General features: G+C 45.6%; 1 protein-coding gene and 1 long non-coding RNA gene across 3 annotated transcripts in view; one reads left to right on the plus strand and one right to left on the minus strand.

The window, feature by feature from the left end:
- Positions 1–6336: 6336 nt before the first annotated feature.
- Positions 6337–21901, minus strand: part of SPON1 (spondin 1) — a 243212-nt gene continuing 227647 nt past the window's right edge. The window contains exons 8-16 of one of the 2 annotated variants that reach the window (XM_045524132.2): positions 19360–19558; positions 18224–18364; positions 17705–17780; positions 16499–16681; positions 14121–14291; positions 13876–14043; positions 12866–13030; positions 10614–10877; positions 6337–8980 (exon numbers count right to left, since the gene is read on the minus strand). In XM_045524132.2, the coding sequence (XP_045380088.1) occupies positions 8817–8980; positions 10614–10877; positions 12866–13030; positions 13876–14043; positions 14121–14291; positions 16499–16681; positions 17705–17780; positions 18224–18364; positions 19360–19558 (1531 nt within the window). In that variant the 3' untranslated portion in view covers positions 6337–8816. Of the gene's footprint in view, positions 8981–10613; positions 10878–12865; positions 13031–13875; positions 14044–14120; positions 14292–16498; positions 16682–17704; positions 17781–18223; positions 18365–19359; positions 19562–21901 lie in introns of both variants that reach the window. The other variant, XM_010964837.3, reaches the window with a different exon arrangement.
- On the plus strand, positions 8980–14645 carry LOC141578856 (uncharacterized). Its single transcript, XR_012509675.1, has 2 exons — positions 8980–10335; positions 10491–14645. It is a non-coding gene; the product is annotated as an uncharacterized LOC141578856 (long non-coding RNA).

The raw sequence follows: 21901 nt of genomic DNA on the forward strand, positions 1-21901 counted from the left end.
AGAGGAGAGAGGAGGTGAATACATACACATGCACATAAATATACACTCTTTCTTAGGATGAAGCCTAAAACAACTGAAGCAGAGCACACAGATTTATTTGAGTGATAATTGAAACTACTGCCCAGGAAGACACCACATTTATCCTGTGGCTTTTGATGCTTTGCACTATCATGTTAGTACTTTCATTTGGGGAAGATTTTTTTATTTATCATTGGTTAACTTCAGATAACAAGAAACTGTTTATATAACATTCATATTTAGTGGGAAATCTTTAATTTTATTCTAAATAGGTGATTTGTAGTAAAGCAGCCTAAAAGTTAAATTTTGTTATCTAAATCTATCTTTTTTTTTTCTCTCTGTGCTTCACTTTGAATAATTTTTATTGCTACATCTTCAAGTTGCCCAGCCTTTTCTTCTGCAGTTGTTTAATTTGCTGTTAATTCCAGCCAATGAGTTTTTCATTTTGGACCTTGAGTGTTTTTATTTATTTTTTTCTTCTTCGGTCGAAGTTCTTTTTTTTTTATCTTCTGTTTCTTTCTTCATTATATTCATGTATTTCTCTTCTCCAGCACCTCTCAACTAAGTTCCCAGAGAAGTAAGTCTAATGCCTTATCTGTTGTATATAATGGATTAACTTCTCTTCTGTGCATGTAGAATGACTCTAGCTGTGTACCATCTTTGGGAGAATAGAGGAGATAATCCCTCAAATAACTTCTGTGGGGCTTAATTCCTGGTTGAGAAAGGCTCTGTTGAATATTTGAACATGGTTATAATAGCTGTTTTTACATCCTTGTCTTTTGATTCCTTCATTTGTATAATTTTTGGATCTATTTCTTTTGACAGATTTTTCTCTAGTTATGAGTCTCATTCTCCTGCTTTTTTGCATGTCTACCAAGTTTTTATTGGGTACTGGACATTGTGTATTTTAGGTCATTGGGTGCCTAGATTTTGTTGCTTTCATGTAAGTAAAGATTGTTGGGCTTTGTTCTGGTATCCGTTTAATTTACTTGTAGTTCAGTTTGATCCTCTCAAGACTTATTTTTAAGCTTCATGCAGTCTCAAGTAGCTTTCTCCCAGGATAGTTTAGCTCCACTGCTAAGGTGTGGCCCTTCTGGGGTCTCTACTGAATGACCTGTATAATCAGTGAGGACTCTCCTCCAGTTTGGCTTGTAGGAACTCAGCAGTTCCCAGTTCCATGTGAGCTCTGGGGAACCATTCTATTCACAGCTCCTGGGTCATTCTTTCCCTAGCCTCCTGGAGTTTCACCCTGTTAACATGTGTATCTTAATATTCAACAAAGACTTGTTGACCCTCTGCATATTTTTGGAGCTCTTTTTCTGTGTAGCTCTCTTCCTTCCAAAACTCTGTCCTGCAACTTTCAGCTGCTTCAGTCTGCCTGATCTCCATTGTCGGTCTTTTCTGCTCAGGGAAACATTTGTGCCCTGCTTGGAATCCACTATCCCCTCTGCAATCTGGAATAAGCTTCTAGGCAGAAAGCCAGGGCAGTCCTAAGGCTTAGTTTATTTATTTCTCTTCCATCAGGGATTGTAGTCCTGTGCTGCCTGGTGTATAATGTTTAAAAACAGTTGTTTCACCTATTTACTCCAGTTTTCTGTTTAAGGTAGGAGGGTAAATCCAGTTCATGCTACTCCGTGACTAGAAGCCAAAGTCGCTTCCGTTTGATTTCTATCATCTTGTAGCCCTCAGTCTGTGACTTGAAATCTTTTCTTACAAAGAATGGCCAGTCTCATGGCATGAATAGTCCTTGTCTCCCTTGTCTGTGTGGCCAGTTTTTTTCTCTGGAGATGACAAACCTTTTCTGTAAAGGACCAGTTAGTAAATACCATCTTGGGCTTTGTGGGTCATGTGGTCTCTGTCTCAGCCACTCATCACTGCCACTGTAGCACTGAAGCAGACATAAGCAATCTGTGTATGAAGGAATATGGCCATGTTCCAATAAAACCGTATTTGTGGACTCTGAAATTTGTATTTCACATCATTTTCATATGTCATGAAATATTTATCTTTTGAATTTTTCAGAAGTTCATTTAAAATTGTAAAAATCATTCTGTACAAAAACAGATGGCAGACTGGGTATGATCTGTGGGCCATGGTTTGCCAGTCCTGCTCTGTAGCACTTTTAGCATGTGAGGTTACGTTCCCAACTTTAGAAACTCTTATGTTTGTGGAAGTTGTTTCAGACAGGATTTCCTGAATTAATAGTCATGAATTTGCTCTAGGAATTTTCTCCCTATCTTGTTTGTTGATGGATTTACAATATTTCCGAGTTGGACATTATGCCCTATTGGTATTCCTTGTGCATTGATGATTCTCTAAGTTTGAAGCTTCAGTGATTTGTAACATAAATTGGTCCCTTTATATTTTGATTTTTGAAATTCAGTGTAACAACGTTGTATATACTTAAGGTCTAGCCTATTCCTTGTTTTAACTTATTTCTTTTCGCATTCCTATGTATAGTGATCCCTTTGAACAGATACCTGGCAGGTAAGTAGAAGGAGATGATGGTAAAGTGACTACTTTCAGTATCATTCAGTCACTTAAGGGTATTTAACCAGTGACTGCTTATAAAGTTTCAAAGTAATTTTTAGAAAGAAGGTATTTTAATTTGAACAGATTTCTTTGTGCAAGACTTTATTAGCTATTCCGGGGAAATGGGTAGATACGGAGCTTTCCCTTCCTACGGATTATTCAGTATCTAGTGGAGGAACACAAAGAGTGACAAAAAACAAATGCTGAGACCGTAGAGTGAAGGCAGAGGGAAAGAAGCGTGCAGAAAGTTGTCAGGCTCAGCAGGTGATGGTGTATATTCCTCCTGGAGAATTTGAGGGAGCTGAGCTTAATTAGTGATGTTTTCACTGGAGCTTGATGGACTGTGTTAGGCTTTGAGGTGGGGAAGAGAGGGAAGGGGAAGGGTGAGGTGGTGGAAAGGCTGGGAAGAAGCTCGGGCAGAAGCAGAGTTGGCAGCATGCAGGGTGTTTGCTGGGATTGGAACCTTAATCTAAAAGGTTTTTAAATTCATTGGAGAAAAAAAAATGATAAAATTGACTGGGCTTGGGTTGTGGAGGGCTTAAAAATGATGGCCCTTCTGTATGTACTGGGAAACTGCTGGGGATTCTGAACAAGGAGTGCCTGAACCCAGTCTAACGTAGTATGAATGATGGAGAAATGTAGATTTAAGGAAGGGTGGTCAGATAAGAGGTTATTAGAATCATGGAGTCTGTTCTCTTTCCATTCGTTCTGCCACTTTTGTCTAAGCCCCTCTGATGTCACACCCATATTATTGCAGTGGCCTCTGAAGTAGTCTTTATTTCCATTTTGCCCCCCAAAAGCTGTTCTTCCAGTGCAGCCAAAAGGATCTTTTTTAGACCATAAATTAAATGTTACACTGCTGCTTAAAATCTGTCATCATCTCAATGCACTTGGACTAACATCTGAATCCCTTACCATAAGTGTACAAGGAAACTTTTTGCAGGATCTGTCATCTTCTTGCTTTCTCACATACAGGCTGATTTGCCTTCTCACACCCTAGAACATGCTGAATATGTTCCAAATGACTTGCTTCATTCAACTGTTCCAATTATCCTTTTACTCTGGGATTAGATACCACCTCCTCAGCCTTCTTTTACTACCCATTCTAATACCACACTGCCCTGTATTTACTTCATGACACTTACCCATCTGCGTTTATTTTGTCTGTCTTGTCTAACCTGTACCTTAACATCATAAGCTCTGTGAGGGCAGAACCATGTCTCTTGGGTTTTTGCTTTACCCATATTGCCTGGCATGTGCAGAAAACCACCATTTGATAAATGAATAAGGAGCACACCAACCTTCCAGTGATAGAAATAATGGTGAGTATGGCAGTTACATACAGGGTTAGTCCAGGAGGTGTTGGGGAATGGGGACTGGAGCTTGAAAGAAGAGGGTAAGACTGAATTTTAAGTGCAGATTTGGAATTGGTCTGTTTTGAGCTAATGATTGAAGCGGAGGCAGTGGATTGAAGTAGAAAGTGTGTGTTTGAGAGAAGGTAAAACTTTTGTGGAAGATGAACATTTAGGGTATCGAAAGGCCCAAATTAAAAGATTAAATGGCAGGAAAAAGCCAAGAGAAGCAGCCCTTAATTGGAAAGACGCAGGAGAGTATTTTCAAGGAAGCCGAAGGGTGGTAGAGAGCCTTGAGTGCTGTGCAAGGAGGACTGGGGAGACGGGCAGCAGTGCCTGTGTAGAGATTGCTGAGGACTTTGAGAGATTTGTTTCAGTCGTGTGGTTGTGGGAACCAGATTATAGCGGGTTGTGGTATGATTGGAGAGCAAGGGAGTGGAGGAATTACGTATGGGCTGCTATATGGAGAAATTCTCTGGCAAAATCAGAGGGTGATGCAGTTATCTTGCTTAGTGTAGGGTAGGATGTTAGAGGAATAAGAAGAAGACAGTGCAGGGCACTCAGTCATAGATATGTAGGTATAGAAGTCTGGAAGTAGATATTATTGTGTAGGTACTGAAGCATTTGAGATTCAAAAGCCTGTGGTTCGTAGGTAACATCCCTTTCTGACTAGTGAGTGACAGTGGCTTAGTGCAGTGCTTCTCAGACAGAGGTGAAGGGCCAGTTTAAGAATTTTTTGTTTAACTTTCACTGTTACGGAATGATACATTTTGTTAAATGTAATAGTAAAGACGAACTGTTAGAAAAGTAATCATACTCTTGGATATTGTGACAATGTCAAATTACTGTAAAAGTTTCTAAATGCTTTTGATTTCCGTCTCATTGTAGGATGGTAATGAAATAAGTTTGTAGAAGTTCTCTGTCTGCAGATCTCTTTCTGAGTAGCCCTAACATAGTGGGTGAGGGAGCAGGAGATCCAGGAACTTTCCGTAAGTGGCCCTTTGACTTCTAAAGAGTCTAGTAACTTCCAGGTGAAGATCACCCAGTAGAAGTCACATGCTAACACGAGAAAAAAATACTCTACTTTTATGAACTCCAAGTGTTGTAAAGAACTCGATAATGTTGAATAAGATGTTGGCCCCTTTCCCTTCTGCTAATACTAAAAATTATTTGAAGTAAAGGAAGACTTTAAGTATATAACAGTTAAAACATGAGAATTATTACCTTAAATGTTAGTACTATTAAAATATGAGAATATTTAAGAATAATTAAGAATGTATTCTGAGTTTTCTGGAGAATTTATAGTATGAGAAAATGATACTGATAGATGAGGAATGCTGTCTCATGTTACAACATGAATGTTGAGTGAAAAGTCTGTAATTGCATTTTGCTCTGATGATACCTGGGTAAAAGTACTGCATGTTTATTTTATTTGTCAGGGCATTTTGAGTCATAAGTGACAGAAATGCAACTCAAGCCAGCTTTAACTGGGCACTTACTGGTTGATGAGGAAGCGAGGGACTGGTAGGGTAAAACTGGCATTCAGTGACCCCCATTGCCAGGGTATCGTCAGGATCCACTCTCAAGGTGAGAACTTTGGGGTAGGGAAATCCTCTAGTGTAAGAACGCTTGTGACAAAGCCTGAGGCCAGAAAGCGTGAAAAGACTGGCCCACTCTCACAGCTATTTATGGGCACAGCAGTGGTTTGAACTCAGGTTCCCCGTGCTTAACCATTACAGCTTCTGCCTCTGCCCGACAGAGCGTGTAAGACCTTCAAAACCGACAGTGTTTCTGAAGCAGGTATGCTGTTATTTAAATTCGACATTTTAGTATAGATCTTTTGCTCACAGATTTCAAAGGATTTAAATTGAAAAATTATCTTTGTGCTCATTAGCATTCAGCTGCTATTTATAGTTGGTTACAGCATCTCATTTTCAAAAGGGACTATTTTATTTTCATTCATTCTCCCTACTTGCGGCAATATGAAAAACAAAATGAATTCATTCTATTATGAAAATTAATAGTACCAAACAGTGGAATCTCTAGGTCTTCCTTGATTCTGTGTTATAATTAGAGGTTATACATTTTTGTTTAGTCTTATTTGGACAGTGCTGTCTATTTCTTAGGATATGAATATTTAACTCTTGGGGGAAAGGAACAGACCGTACAGTCCTGATACAATTTGATATTTAACTCCTTTAAACTATTGTCTGAAACATGTGGACTGTTGTTAGGTCACAGAAATAATTTGACATGAGAATTTTTATGTCTTGACATTTTAGCGGCAGACTTAACCTGGATTAAATTTCTGGAGAATTGTAGTCATGTGAGAATGTATAATGTATCCCTAAGTTCCTGGAAGAAGTATACAGACCTTGACTGTGCCTAAAACATGTTTAATACACAGAGGTCAAATTAAAAACAGCACAAAATCTTAAAATTTTTTCAATTCTGGGTCTGAAGAAGCCCAGACTTTTATTTTCATTTGCTACAACAGAGTTCCTTCAAATAATGCACTGGCAAGTTGACAGGTGAGTGACCCCATGTCTGGCTGGGGAATATATCTCTGAACTTATTGTCATCTTACAGTGTGAATGTAAACTGAAGTCCAAGTGGTTTGGCATTGATAAAAATATTCACAAGTATAGTTGTTCTTTATATGGCAATTTTTACTGGGTGTCTGATAATCTGTTTACTTTCTCAAGTGGAAGTCCAAGCAGATTTCATTTTTGTATTAAAAAGTCTTTATTTCCAAAATGATTAGTTAGCCAGAAAAACTATAAACCACCTAACACAAGACTTTGGTAAGAAAGAGATCTGACGCTTATAAATTCCCCCTTGGAAACAAACAAAAGAATAACAACTTATGTAACAAGAAACATGTTACCCATTCTCAGCCATTAACCAGTTGCCTGGTTTTAAGTCTCCAAAATGAGGATTAAAATGTACCCAGTAGACACCAGATAAAAACTTGAGAAACTAGGGTGGCTTGTCCTTAGTTGCTTAGGAATTGCTGTTATATGGAACTTTGATTTTCATAGGTGAGAGGAAAGGTGCCTCCAGACAGCTAACAGTAAATGTTGCAAAAGCGGGCAGATTCTGTATCAGGACTTATTTTTTTCCAAGTAGAAAATTAAACCTCTTATTTCTTTATATTATGCTGCTTTGTTCAGGGAGAAAGCAGTTCATTTAAGGATGAAAAAAAAAATAATTTTGGAAACAACTCAAACCTCCGGAAAGCTCAGGGATGTGGTAATAATGGTAAGAATGAGGGAGCAAAAGGCATATCTTTTGCTAAATGTGATTGAAATGGATAACAGTTGTAAAAAAGGCCCAACTTTCTGAACACTGAATTCGTTTAAAACTAAAACACAAAAGATAGACCCAATGAGTTTATTGAACAGTCTCTCTTGTGTTATAAAGAAAATAGTACAGATCAAGGCTATAGCATATATATATATATATATATATATATATATATATATATATATATATATATATATATATAGTGTCTGGAACTATCTTTAGTGTATTCAAAGCATTGTATGCATCTCATCCATGGTACGTATTTGGATTAAGCATGATAACGAAGGCCTGAAACAAACGAAACAATAATTTCAACAACAAATGAATGAGTAAAACCTGCTGATAGACTCTTCTCAGTAAAATGTCCTTTTACACTAATCCTTGGCAGTCGGTATCCCTGAATTTGGTGTGCTTATGAGTGCTCAGGAGGGGATGGGAAACCATGACCTTCCCTGTGGTTGTGTTGGAGGACCAGACCCCTGGTGTGGAGAGCTGACACAGGTTTGACTTCCCACCAGACTTCTCTGCCAAGCTTGATTCTGTACCATTCCTTTTCCCCTAGATTTGTCTTTAAAAAAAAAAAAAATCCCAAAACTTTTCAAGTACAGAGAGAGAGAGTATTTTTGTTGAAGGAATGGCATGCTAGGCTGTGGACCAACTTAGCAAAATGTTTACATAAAGAAAACAATATTTTCTTGTTAGAAACTGGTTTGAAAACTTAAAAACCTCGCTGCGTGTCAGAAGATTTTAAAAACTCAGGTTTGGGACTTCTACAGAGGCCAGTTTTGCTGCCTTGGCCTTGGTTCTAGTAAGGATCTAGTATCAGAAGTTTTGTAAAGCTGGCTTCCTAAGAGAATTGTGTCCCCCAAACCCTGCAAAACAAGGGAAAAACAATTTCTAGACTTGGTACCTTTTCCTTCGGGTGTAAGAACTGGTTGCCTTACATTCAAATGAAGCAGCCATCACTTTTTTCCTTTGTGGTATCAGGACCAATATTAGGGGCTGAGATACATGTATTCACAACTTCTCAATGAAAGAAGAAAAGCCACCCAGCATCACGTCTGCCAGCTGTTTTCCCCAAGAGCTACTGATGACTGAGGAGACTCAACAAGGGACCCTAAGTTCCACTAAACAAGAAGAGATGGGCAAACAATAGTTTCCTGCAAGAGCAAGAAGGCCACAGACGAGAACGAGGGGAATCTGCTCTCCACCTGATCAGGAATGTTTCCTCCCTGCCACACCCTAGAACCGAAGCACAGTCATTTGCAGACACAGTGGCCTCTCCCTGTGAAGGAGGCCGGGGTCTCTGTCCTGCTGCCCAAGTGGATGCTGCAGAGGGACACAGTTCTGTTCAGTACCGGGTAGCGGACACTAACTAACTTGTGCTGCAGGAGGGCCAGCTGAGGCTGACGGAGCCCCTCTCAGATTTTGCCCACCAAGAAGTGTACAGAAGGATGTCCCTGGCATCCACAAGACTACTGGGCAGACCACACTGCAGAAAAGAAAACTAGTATACACGATTTAAATTGCCTTAAACAAACAAGCAAACAATCCAGCCATTGGTGACTGTGGGATCTAGAGTGCAGCCCTGGGAAACGTGTACCCTTGCTAACATGGGTGGACATTGCATGCTCTGATCTCCTTCTTGTCTTTACAGCTGGTAAACTGGGAGCTTTTGAACCTCTTCTTTACAGTCATGTAGCGTTCCTGAATTCCGCCTCCACATAGTTTGGTGCATTCTGACCAGGCCGTCCAGGGGCGCATCCTGCAGCCTGAAAGCATGAGAAGACCTGGTTAGGCCAGCAGACATTGCGGGAAGAACAAGGATGCTGAACTTCTGTAAACAACTGTCAACTTAGTTGTCTGGGCTTCTTGTCTGCTCTTGTTTATTTAAATAATGGCTTGAGTCCTTATTAGGGACTGTGAGCTCCCTAAAAAAAAAAAGCCATAAATACTTTGCAGTTTTTTCCCATCAAGGGGTGGAGTCTGCTTCTGCACCTCTTGAATCTGGGCTTGGCTATATGACTTGCTTTTGGTCAGTGGGACCTGAGCAAACATGGCTTGGAAACAGCTGTCAGGAACTTTTCCACCACTGTGTAAGCAAGCCTGGCTATCTGCTGGAGAGAACACATGGAGAGAGGCCCCAGGAGCACAGGTGAGGCCAGTCGAGACCTTCAGCCCCAGGTGAGCCATCAGCTGACAGCACCCACTTGGATGAGCCTAAGCTAGACCCCAGAAGAATCATCCAGCTGACTCAGCCAAAGTCCCTGCCCTATAGAATTGTGTTAATTTCATTTGTTTTGGGGTGGCTTCTTAATGCAGCAACCACTCAACGAGCAGTTAATCACTTTCTCTTATGCATTGCTCCCCCAAGGACTTAGCTTCCCCCCTGTGCTAAGTAAACTCAAATATAATTTGTTTTTCCTCTATAGATAGGTTTGCCTTTCTTAAGACTTTGCTGACCCCTAGATTAGGTTACATCTTTGGGTAAAAACAAAAAAGCTTCTGTAGTGCTTTGTATGCTACTCCTTTGTAAAACCAATCACAGTTATGATTATCCAGTCAATACTAAGCTAAGTTTCACAGCATAGTGCTTGCCTGGCACATAGTTGGGCATAATGAATGTTGACTGGCCTCTGACCACCATGTGCAACAGACAGCATTTTGGTATGGGAGTGTCTCCCTAGTGGAAAGATTGTGAGCTTCAGGTAGCTCCTTGTAACTGCACTTCTCTCATTGTCCTAGGTGGAGGTGTAATGTTTTAAGGAAGAGAAAAGAAAAAGGGGTAATTTGAGCTGTACTTTTAAAAGTAGAAACCCATTAACCTTCACTTACACACAGCACCTTCGTCACCCACTCCAGGGAATCCAAAGACCATCAATTGGCCTGGACCCGAGACTGACCGTGGATCTTCCCAACTATTGTTTCATCGTTTTGCTGACGATATTGCACTCTTGGCTTGGACCAGCTTATTCAGCAGTGAGGCTCTATGCAGGATTGTTTAAGTCCTGGAATTCCCTCAAGTTATGCTGGAGGAAGGGGGACACATAATCTCTCTTCTGGGCTATACAGAAAATTTAACTGGCCTCTCTGCCTGTTTTTGCCACCTCCAAACCACTCAACACAGGTCAGTTAAAGTCACTGTTCTTAAAACCTTCACCTGCAGAGTGAAGTCCCTACCTCCCCAGCTGGGTTTCCTGCCTCCCCCTGTAGTGTGTTCCTCCTGCATCCCACTTTCTACTTCAACATCTCTTGCTCTTTAGTGTCTCCCTGTCTTTGCAGTTACTACTCCTGCCGCCTGGGATGCCCTTCTTTAACTGGCAAACTCCTCCAAGTTCTTTAAAATCTGCTCTGGTTTTCCCTGCTTTGACATCTGGAAGGCCAGCCTTGCACTTGAGACAGTACCTGGAAACTGCTCCCCATCGGACTCTTCCCTCAGCTGCTCACTCCTCCGGCTCTCTCGGGCCTCCCTCCAGCGCAGCTTCTGAATGGATGGATTGCGGAGGCATTTCCGGACGCGGCACCTTTTCCGCTGCACAGTCTCCGGGCAGGGTGCACCTCCAAACTGAGGCTCCATTTGGATCATGCGGGTTCGGATCATGTGGCCTTTCCCACATGACTTGTTACATTCTGACCACTGGGACCACTCGGTGAGCTCACAGTCAATGGCTGGCAAGAGAGAGATGGGCATGAGTGCATCTCATGTCTGTAACAAGATACTGTCACTTATACTCTTTTGAACATTTTAACACAAGCCTATGAGAAATGCCAAACAGGTAGTGTTTTTATGGAAGTAGAAACTGTTTTTATGAAAGTAGAAACTGAGGCTCCAAGAGACAGATTATCTAGCCCATATGGTTGGTAAGCGGTATATGCAAGATTAGTGCCCAAATCATAGCCAACCTTCTTTGCCCTCTTTATGATTTGAGATGGCTTTGGGGGGACTTTGAAGATCAGTTCAAAGCCTCTTGCCCTGCAAGCTTCTAGAAGAGTATCAGGTTAGCCTCAAGTGGCACAGACCAGCTTCCCACAGCAGAGGACCCTGATTTTCTCAGGGAAGTCAGCTCACTGGTGCCATTTTTCAGAGCTGAACCCTGTGGACAGTACTGATGACACTGACTTGCAGTAAGACCCAGGCAGTGTCTCTTGTTCTCGACATCATCCTGGGTCTTCTGTGTGGCAGTCTGCAAAAAACACAGGAGTCGGAAGTGGGAAATACAGTAGAGAAGAGGGACAGGAGCAAGTGGTGTCCTGGCTTATCACAGTAAGAGATCCAGCAAGTTCTCATTAAGCCAGCATCTCACAAATGTGGAGGGAGAACAACTTAACAGAGTGACTCTCAGGATGTCTCCTAGAGAGGTAGATGATTCCAAACTCTCCACTGCCTTTGCAAAGTGAGGACCAGACTGGAGAGACGTAGCAAGAACTCATTTTGTTCACAGTCTCAGGCCTTTTCTCCCTGTGGGAGCTCCGGCAGCTTTCCTGTATGCATCATGGGTATGATGGTAATTTTCTCATCAGGTTGTGAGGATTGAGGGAAATAATGCTCCCAGCCCAATTCTTGGCCCACAGTAAGTATTCTTTAAATATTCTTTCTTTTCTCCCTTCATTCAGTGGACCTTGTAGCTATACAGTTTTGTTTAAGTTGGTTACAGTGTCTCAGAAGGTTCTGGAACCCCAGCTGGGCTGGTAAGCTGGGCTGAACTCGGGGTCAATCTTAATTATTAAAAAGCGCAGGCTTTATTTAATTTGATGGCCTGAGTCACCTCCACATATGGCTGCGTCTGGTTTAAAAAAGCTCAGGAACTGGTCTACATAACACTGACGGAGGCTGCACTCTCCAGGTCCAGTGCTCAGCACTTCGTACCAGTTCTGTGGTTTAATTCGCAGAGCAAGCTAAGATGTCTTTCTTGCTATTTTACGGGTGACAGGGGTGCTAAGTAATCTGCTGAAGTTTATGCAGCCAGTAAGAGCTGGGATCTGCACTCGGGCAGGCAGCCTGAGTAATACAAGAGAGAGGAACCACAGAAGACTGCAAGCGCACTTCAGAGGAAGCCAGAAAACAGATCTCAGCAAGCATGGCTGGCTTTCCACCACCTGAAAGGGAAGCTGTCACGACAGACTAGCCAGAAAGATGGGCTCTCCTTGCAAATCAGTCCCCAGGTAATAAACACAGCTGATCACAAAGATCTCGGAGGAGATGGGAGTGGACCTTGGACTTCTGAAAGCTCAGCTTATTGGTTTGCTGGCCTGTCTACTGTCAAGGCTGCAAAGATACAGGAGTCACTGGTTTGATGTCCACCTTCTGGTCATGGTCACGTAAGATGGTCACAGGGAAGAGAAAGGATTAAAAACCTTGGAAAACCCAGGGGTCAGACAAGCCTCTAATCTGGGGAGGGGTGGAAAACTATGAAATAAGTTTTACTGATCCTGTGCTGTTTTTCATCCAAGTCTCCTGTTTAGACTTCACGGCATCATGCAGTTTGGGTATTAAGGAGACAGTAGTGGGATCCCCTTTTACTCCTGAGATGATGGAGAGCTTACTTTACTGCTACAGAGATCCTAGGCCCGTGCTCTTTCTCCCCAGCAAACGATCTCGCACAGGGCTGGTTAACAGGAGGAGAGGAGAGGTGGCTCCCAGGAGCTCCAGGACTTACGGCATTCAGGCAGCATGCACTTTTCCACCTGCTCCAGCTCCTCGTTACAGTCCCCGAGTTCGGCCAGAGACTTGAGCATCCGCTGGCGGGTCCTCATGCCCTTCCCACAGGTCACGCTGCAGTCGCTCCACTCAGACCATGGGGACAGCAAGCATGGAATGGTGTCTAGGTCAAAAACCAGGTTTGCTACTGAGATCAGGCCCCCTGCCCTAGAGAGGTAGATGATTCCAAACTCTCCACTGTCCCACGTGCAGGGCCCCTTATGTGAAATTGACCAATGGGTTCAGATAATCCAAGTGACCCCCATGGAGCAAGGAGTGGCTCAGCAGACTACTGACTGCTCTTGTCACTCCTGCATTTTCCCTGGCTCAGCTGGTGGTCATGATGTGACAGCAGATGTGGCTCAGTAATATGAATGCACATGTCCCCACTTGAAACACCCGAGAGTCTGAATGGGGTCTTCCTAGAGACAAACATCCCCCATGCCCCAAGAACCATGCACTAAAAGACAGGCTCAAGGATGTGTTTTCGGACACTTTGGTGCTGAAGTCTCTAGAATGTGTGTGTACCTGGGTGCATGTGTACATCTGTGTAGTGATGTATGGATGGGCCTATATGCATTTGTGTATAGAGCAGGAATTCTAATGCAGTACATGGGACCACAGGCAACTCCAAGGAGAGTAAGAATGAGAGATCTGTGATGACCTGGAGAATGCACATCTTGTCTACATGTATCACCCCCATCCCCAAGATACTCTGGGGTCGTATAAAACAGCCACAAGTGAATTCTGTCCAAAGGCCACCAGTTTGCCACCCTAGCATTACTCAGAATGGCCCTTAAAGGCGGCTGCTCTCTCTCAATCCTATAGCCCTCATCTTGCTCCTAGCAGTACCCTGTAAGGACAGGGTCTATATTTTCCCCCTGCATCTGCCCAGCCTTGGTGGTGGTAATAGTAGGGGCTGCTGTAGTCCTCGGTCCTCTCCCCCACGCCCACCTCACGCCCACTCACGGCACTCGGGCATCATGCACTTCTCTGCCTGAGACGTCTCGGCTTTGCACATGGAACCATCCGCAGGGCTCATCTTCACCATGCGGTGCCGCTTCTTCATGCCCATCCCGCAGGTGGCGCTGCACTCGTCCCACTCGCCCCACTCGGTCATCAGGCAGCTGCTGGGAGCTGGGGATTCCTGTGCCGTTGGTGTCGCGTTGGCAGTCTCGAGACCCCGGCCTCCACCCGCCCCGTGCCCCACTCACAGCACTCTTCGTTGACCGTGCACTTCTCCGTCTCCTCGGTGGGCAGCGTGCACACAGAGCCGTCCTCCGGGAACTGCTTCACATACCTCTCGCGGGACCGCATGCCGGTGCCGCAGGAGATGCTACAGGGTGACCAGGTGATCCATTCGGACATGGTGCAGGTGGAGCCGTCTGCAACACATCAGCAGACGCTGCAGCCCGTTGGATCCGATGGACCCAACTCCCCAAGGGCAGGAGTCGGGAATGCCAGCTGGCATTCAGGGGGAGTTAGGCAGTTGAGGATGGAGTCAATGGAAAAGGCATACGTCTTTAGACTGGGAATTGTTCTCTAAAGGAAATGCCTTTTTCCACGTGCACAGAGTACTCGGGGTTACTCCCTATCTTGTGACGATACATTTGAAAGGTGCATGAATGGATTTTGTGTGTGTGTGTGTATACGTGCGCACACACCCGTTTAGTTCCTTTAAAAAAAAAGTCATCCATCCATCCATTTACTCATGTCAATAAAGATTTACTGACTGCTTAGTGGTATGTTCTGAGGTTAAAAAAAAAAGGGCAAGAAAGATACGGATTTTGTTCTTACTCCAGAAAGATGGGCACACAAACTGGCAGTATCTCTAGATATTGAAAATACAACAGAAGTTAAGCCCAGGGAATTGAAGGGGGAAAACTTGTTCCTTGGAGTTCTGGGGAAGATTGCCCACAAGAGGGCACAGCTGAGCGCACTTCTGTTGGGTAGAGAATAGCTGCATTTAAGGTGAAGGGACAGTAGCTCACGCGGACGACCTGTACAGAGCGTACTGTGTGTGGCTCTGGGAGATGATGTGAAAGGAGGATTGAAGTCAGAGCTTGAGACCAGCATGCACACGTCCACAGGCTATCATGTGCACATGTGTGATGCCCACACAGGGTTATTTAACCTATAGACAGAATAGCTGGTGATACAGTAAGAAAGACAGCGGGAACCCACATGTTAGACCCAGGGAAATTATGACCCCTTAACAACACGGATGAACCTTGAGGACATTATGCTGAGTGAAATAAGCCACTCACAAAAAGACAAACACTGTATATGATCCTGCTTACTAAGACACCTAGAAGAGTCAATACCTAGAAGAGTCAAAGTAGAATGTTGGTTGCCAGGGACTGGGGGTGCGAGGGAGTGGAGAGTTAGTGCTTAATAGGTCTACGGTTTCAGTTTTGCGAGGTGAAAAGAATTCTGGAGATGGATGGTGGTGATGGTTACACAACACTGTAGGGGTACTCTTAATACTGAACTGTATAATTAAATAGTTAAGATGGTAAATTCAATACTATATACCCCCCCCCCCCCACACACACACAGCAGGTATAGTGCAACATGTTTCAGAACTGTCTTTACCACCTGGGAACCAGCTGAACTATAGTGCCCTTGTGGAGGGGCTGGTTAAAGACCTCAAATCCACTGCAGGCCTCAGTCAGACAGCCCACCCCTCCCCATCCTCATCCCTGAGAAAGAGAAAGCCTCCAGCATTGCTGCCTGTTTGTAGGAATGGCCTATCCATGCAAGGTTCACTCCTCCCGTCACCCACAATGCAGTGCAGCCAGGAGAGGGATTTTAAGGCTGTCCTGAGGGAGAGCCAGAGAGTGAATGACCTGCAGCGGGGTAAGCTTTCTAAAGCTATCCTCAGCTTTGAAGTGGTTTTTCTTCATGCCATAAACCAGCCCATCCTATACATCCCTTCCTATTGCCTCGTTGCACCTCTGAGACACTTAAGATGAGAGCACAGAGTATGGATCTGACCAGGCAGAGAGAGGAGTTGTACCCTGGAAAGTAGGCAGCTGGCCTTAGCAGTCAGTGTAGCGCCATCCTGTGGCTTGAGCCTTCATGCCATGGGCAGCACAAGCTCCGAGTTCAAGCCTGACCTTTGACCAGTTACAGAGACAAAGGCAGAATTGCTGCAATCAGTCCAAAGGTGCTGACGCTAGGAAGTGAGGGCTCGGACTCAGGCTGAGGCAGGACATACACAGGGGCCCATGAATGACAGAGAATTAGAGCAGTGATCTAGATTCAATCTTGGCCAACCTGTTCCCTGCTTCTTGAGATTGAAGTTAAGGCCCAGAAGCAGGCAGCTTATCTGTAATTTGTCACTTTTGCTAGCTTTTCAACAACTTGTGTGTATTTTCTTCCATGGCTGGGGGTTGGGAGGTGGTCAAGCTCAAGAATTCTGATGTCATGAGACACGTCTGTTCACAGCCCTCAGGACACTTTGGAGATGGGGGTCTGCCCAAGATGGTACCCTGACAACGCATCAGGGTCCTAGTGCCTTACCAGGGACACTGCCTGCAGAGCCAGGCAGAACCCTCCCTCCCTGAGGGAGGCCTGGGTGTCTCCTCACCTTCGTCACTGCAGCCTGGGCCCATGCAGGGCTGGAAGTCCTGGGTGTCGGGGCAGGGGACGCTGAGGTCCAGCTGTGCTTTCAGCATGCGCTGCCGCATCCTCTTGCCTTTGTCGCAGGTGGACGAGCTGCAGGCGGACCACGGGGACCAGTTGGAGTAGATGCAGGTTTCAGGGGTGTCATCTGGGGAGAGGAGGGGACATGTTTTCCCTGGGAGCCTGTGGAAGCTGTGACTGGCCTCCCCAGACAAGCTCATGTGGGGACAAGAAAATCCCTGCTGTCCAACCAGCCTCAGCGAGCCTGGCTCCTCCTGGGATGGAAGCAGCCATTCACTGCCCTTTAAAAGTTCTATTTTAGCATTCAACTAATACGAATCTCAATCACATAATAAGGCAAAATTCTCTTACGATCCCATCCCCTCAGCACATGGACATCTTTTCATTCCCAGCTCCTCACCTTGGCAGACACTGTTTGCACACAGGTGCAGGCCATCCTAGGCAATCTGGGGAAGCACAGGCTTTTTTGGTGTGTTGTTGCTTATCTTCCCAGTGAGCCCCTCCACAGGGTCATGATAAGAATAAGGGTGACCAGTGTTCACTGAGCACTTACTAGGTGTAAGCATCATCCTAAGAACCTAATGTGTTTTATCCTATTTGATCCTCCGACAACTCTCTACAAGGCAGGGTCTTGTTTTTATCCCCATTTTATAGTCAAAGTGGTGGCAGAAAGCTGGGGTTCCTGCCCACGGCCATAGCAGGAGAGCCCAGCTTGTCTAGCTCTGGGTCTGTGAGAAGATGTGAGCTGAAGCCACGGCTCTGCCATTGCTTCCCTGACTCTAGGGTCTGGGCTCACTTTCTTTGCTAGGGAGGTGGACTGACCCACAGCTGGCCTCACAGGCTAGCGTGAGATCAACACAGAGGGACCTGAGCGCTGTGAAGCCCATGCAGGTGCCTTTTACATGGTATGTGAAAGGCCTGATACTGCTGAGGTGTCCTGCCTTCACCAGTTCCCTTACATTTTGTGCTTAGCCTTGGCGTTGTTTTGGATTATTTCTCAAGCAGCAATCCACAATGATGGGGTTACCAAGTCTAAGGACATAGTATATTTGTAGCTTTTAAAACATGTTAGCAAATTGCCTTCCCAGAAGATGGTTTAAGTTTAGTTTCCAATTTATGTTGCCACCTGCCCCACAGGGAAACAACTTACCTTCATCTTTCTCTTCTGGAGCCAGGTCTGCAACAATATCATCAACGTTGTCAGGGACAATATTGCACTGCTCCCCCTGCAAAAGGAATTTTACTTGGAGGGCTCATATTAAAGAATGGAATGTGTAGGGGAAAGATGAGGGAGGATATAAAATAGAATGCCACCCTGTATACAAATCCTGTGCCAACTCTTAGAACCTGACTGAACCAAAAATGGCAAGAAAGCCACAGCTGCCCAGTTCCTGACTCGTGGCAGACATTAACAATTGATTATGGAATTCATGATGAAGCCTGGGTACCTGGATCCAGTCATTCCATTGAGTGTCAAACTGCACCACTACGTTCACTTTTCTCATTTATAGCTTATGAATAATTTGCATTCTAGAAACTCTGAGAGGCCCAGGAATTCCACATGCTAGAATATGCCAGGGACCCCATGATTTTAGCACAGAAAAGGGTCCAGTCTTTTTCGCACGCCTGGTGGGAAGGGTCTGTGCCAGGGTGAGCCCTAACCCAGTACCTTCCGGGCGATTCTCTCGATGACGACTCTGGCTACTTGAGTGATGGACCCGCCCTCTGGATCATAAAAAGGACTCTGAGGATGGTCTAGACTAGTCAGGGGCCGGATTTTCTCCTGGGGAATTGTGGGCTTGTTGGGTGACTGCAGTGAAGAAAACACAGATACAGAAAGTGGGAAATAAAACTGGTTAAAAACTACAAAAGCAATTTGATACACGATCAGAACAAAAATGTGGATAGGAATTTAACAAGTATAACTACTAGTTATGTTTATAGAATTCAATTCATGCCATGCATTGTGCATAGAAATTTGTAGATCTATACTTCCACAATTTCCCATGTACACAGTAGGATTATGCCCAGATGAAGATGCCGAGTTTCAGAGAGCCATTTCCAGCTAGGGAATAGCTGAACCAGGTTGGCCTGAATTCAGAGTTCTTCATACTAGACCAGGAGTTGGCAAACTTTTGTCTGCAGAGGGTCAGCTGGTAAATATTTTAGGCCATACTGTGTCTGTCACAACGACTCAACTCAGCTGTTGTAGTGAGAAAGCAGCCCCAGACTTGTCACTGAATGCGTGAGGCTGGGCTCAAAAACTATTTACAGTTGGGGGTGGGGGGTGGGGTCCAGAGCTTAGTTTACCAACGTCTGTTCTAGGCTGTTCTACCACTGGTTTTCTGATGGCTCCAGATTTCAATGCAGTTGGCATGCTGACCATCTCTAAAAATATTGACATTCACAGGAGAATCCAAACTCCTTGACGTGGCTGTTCTGAAACTTTGAGAATCTGACTCAGCTTAACGATCATCCATTTCCTGCTGTTCCCCCTTCTCTCTCTCCCCCTCTCTTTTTGCCTCCATGACTTTGGCCCCCTGTTCCTTTGCTTACCTCCAACAGCTCATCTGCAGATTCCCTCCCCAGGCTCTCCTGACCAGCTGCATGACACTTCCTGGAGCCCAAGTCACACAGCAGGTGAGGATGTGGTGATGGAACCATGCTGGGCTCCCCTACCAGACTGAGTTTGTCCAGCAGAGCCTGGGCCACACTCTCCTCTGTGTCCAGGGCACCCAGAACAGAGGCAGGCAAAGAGCAGGCGCTTGGGAGGTTGGTCACTCACCACTCCAGGCGCACACGCACCTCATAGGTCACCCCGCTGTCGGTGCCGGCATCCCAGGGAATCAGGTCCTGCACCACCTTCTGGACCCAGCCGCACTCTTTGGTGCACAGATCTTCTGCAGATAGGCCCACGTTCCAGTCGGGGCTGGGGCCCATCATGGTCAGGAAGGACATTAAGTGGCGTGTCCTGTCCACTGAAAACTCAGCCGAGGGTGCTGCTCTTCTGGAACCCGAAGACAGAGACCATTACCGTCAGCCCTGAGGGTGCACACTCTGGCAGACAATGGGTAAAGGATGAGAGGGAAAGAAAGAAGGGGGATTCTTGGACTCCCATCGATCTCTGCCTTTGGCTGCTACTGGTTTCTCTCTCCGAGCCCATCCTCTGGCTACACGCAGAGAGAACCATATGCCACCACCCTAGCAGGTTTAATGTGTCTGCGTTATTTTGTATTTTCTTCTTTATTTGTTTAGCTGTTTATTGACTGTCATCTCTCCCTGGAGTGTGTAAGCTCTGGGGAAGCAGAGTTTCTGTCTGCCTCTTTCATGGCTCTATTTCCAGTGCCCACAACAGGGTCTGGCACAGCGGAGATGCTCAGCTAATGTTTCCGAATAAATGAATGAACCAACACTGGGCTACGTGTGCACCCAGCTGTGTTGGTTGTGAGATGAACTCAACAAATAAAAGCTGTGCAACAATGCCCAAGCCTTTTATGTTCTCACAGACGCCTCAGGACAGACCTGGGGTGAAGATTACTTAGTCTGATTTATGGATGAGGAAACTGAGGCTCCGAAAGGTTGTCATGTCACGTGTTCAAAGTCACAAAGTGAAGTGGCAGAACAGATACCACAACCCCAGTCAGTCTTAGTTTGGGGTCAGGGTTTTCACGATCAGTTTCTAAGTACCACCCCCCGACCCCCTTTCTTGCTCTGATTGGTCCACTGCACCGTCGCTGAAGGGGGCCTCTCCCCTGCCTGCTGCCTCCACTGCCCTCTACAGGCTGCTCAGCGCAAGGTAATGCCAGGGCACAGAGCTCACAGCCTCTTAGCTGGCTCCCCTGTCATTTCCTCCAGCAGGCAAGCAGGGACCCAGCTATGGCCAGCGACCTCTGGCTGACTACCTCCAAGCTATGAGAGGCAGTTCTTCAACCCTGAGCTCCTCGTATGGCTAAGAGGTCCTAGGCATGGCCAGGGCTGTGTGAGATCCCACCCAGAGGCGTAGTGGGAATTACAGTCACTCAGCACACACTTGGTGGCACACCTGCATTATGTTATTTTTCCCCCATGACACTGCTGTGGGGTGAGAATTATTAGTCTTGCAGAGGACAAAGGAGAGCATCTAGAGGTTGATGAACTTCGAGGCACAGCTGGTAGAGGCTGATGTGTGAAGGTGGCTCTGTCTGACTCTACCTGCTCAGGCTGCTGATCGTGGGGGATCCTTTGCTGGGAACCAACTCGACTGTTCAGCCCAGCTGACAGCTGTTGGGGAGTCCCTGTGCTCCTCTGTTGGGACCAGCTGCTCCAGGCTGCCCTCACCTGTCCCAGAAAGTGATGACTCCGGGCCTAGCTGGGCCCTGTGGGCCTGGGCCCCTTGGGCTGTGCAGGTCAGATGGGCTCAAACAATGAGCAGAGACGGGGAACGGAGGGGAGAGCCTGGGTGTGCAACCTGCACTGCCTCTTAGAGCTGCATATCCTTGGACAAATGACCAAATCTTTCTGTGCCTCAGTGTCCAAATCTATAAAATGGGGATCCCCATGTCTACTCCAAAAGGTTATTGTGTTTAAGGAGAGAGCTCACATCCAGTACTTAGCCCAGTGCCTGGCCCCTGACCAGGTATTACTATTACTGCTCCTGAGAGAAGCAGCACCGTAGGCTCATACAGAGATCAGAAAAAAGGGGAGAGGAGGTGAGGGAGGCCTTCCTGAGTGCACCTCACATTTCAGCCTGATGTCAGTCTAGGTTCTGGCATCTGAGGGGAGGAAGAGCCTGGCCTGTGCCCTGGCTTTGGCATCAGCTGATCAGCAAGGTCTAGTGTTGCTCCTTCTCCAGCCTCCCTGTCCGACCCTGCCTGCTGCCCCAGAGGCTCCCTGTATCCAGCCAGGCTGGCCTGGTTTCAGGTCCCATGTGCACTTGCATCTGCTGAGAAAGCTCTTTGTCAGTGGTCTGTGGTCCTCACACCAACAGTATTGGCCTCCCCTGGGAACTTGTTGGAAATTCAAGTTATTGGGCCTTACCCTAGACTTCCTTAATTAGCAACTCTGGGGGTAGAATCCAGTATTTTGTTTTAATAATCCCTCCAGGTGATTATAATGCACCTCAAGCTTGAGAATCACTGGACTCCTCATCTTCCAAGCCTCAGATTATGGGCCACCTCATTCTGGAGCCTTTCTGAGCCCCCACACAGGCCAGTGCCCTTGGTGTGTATTTCCACACACTGAGTAGGTCTCTGAGCTCTGCCCTTTGGAATCTCTTCCTCACTGTTGGGTCTCCCCCACTAGACTAGGAGCTCCTTGAGGGCAGGAACCCAAATTTCACAGCCACACCCCAGGTGTCCAGTGGGCCAAC

This window comes from Camelus bactrianus, chromosome 10 (genome assembly GCF_048773025.1).
Source record: "Camelus bactrianus isolate YW-2024 breed Bactrian camel chromosome 10, ASM4877302v1, whole genome shotgun sequence".
Taxonomy (NCBI): domain Eukaryota; kingdom Metazoa; phylum Chordata; class Mammalia; order Artiodactyla; family Camelidae; genus Camelus; species Camelus bactrianus.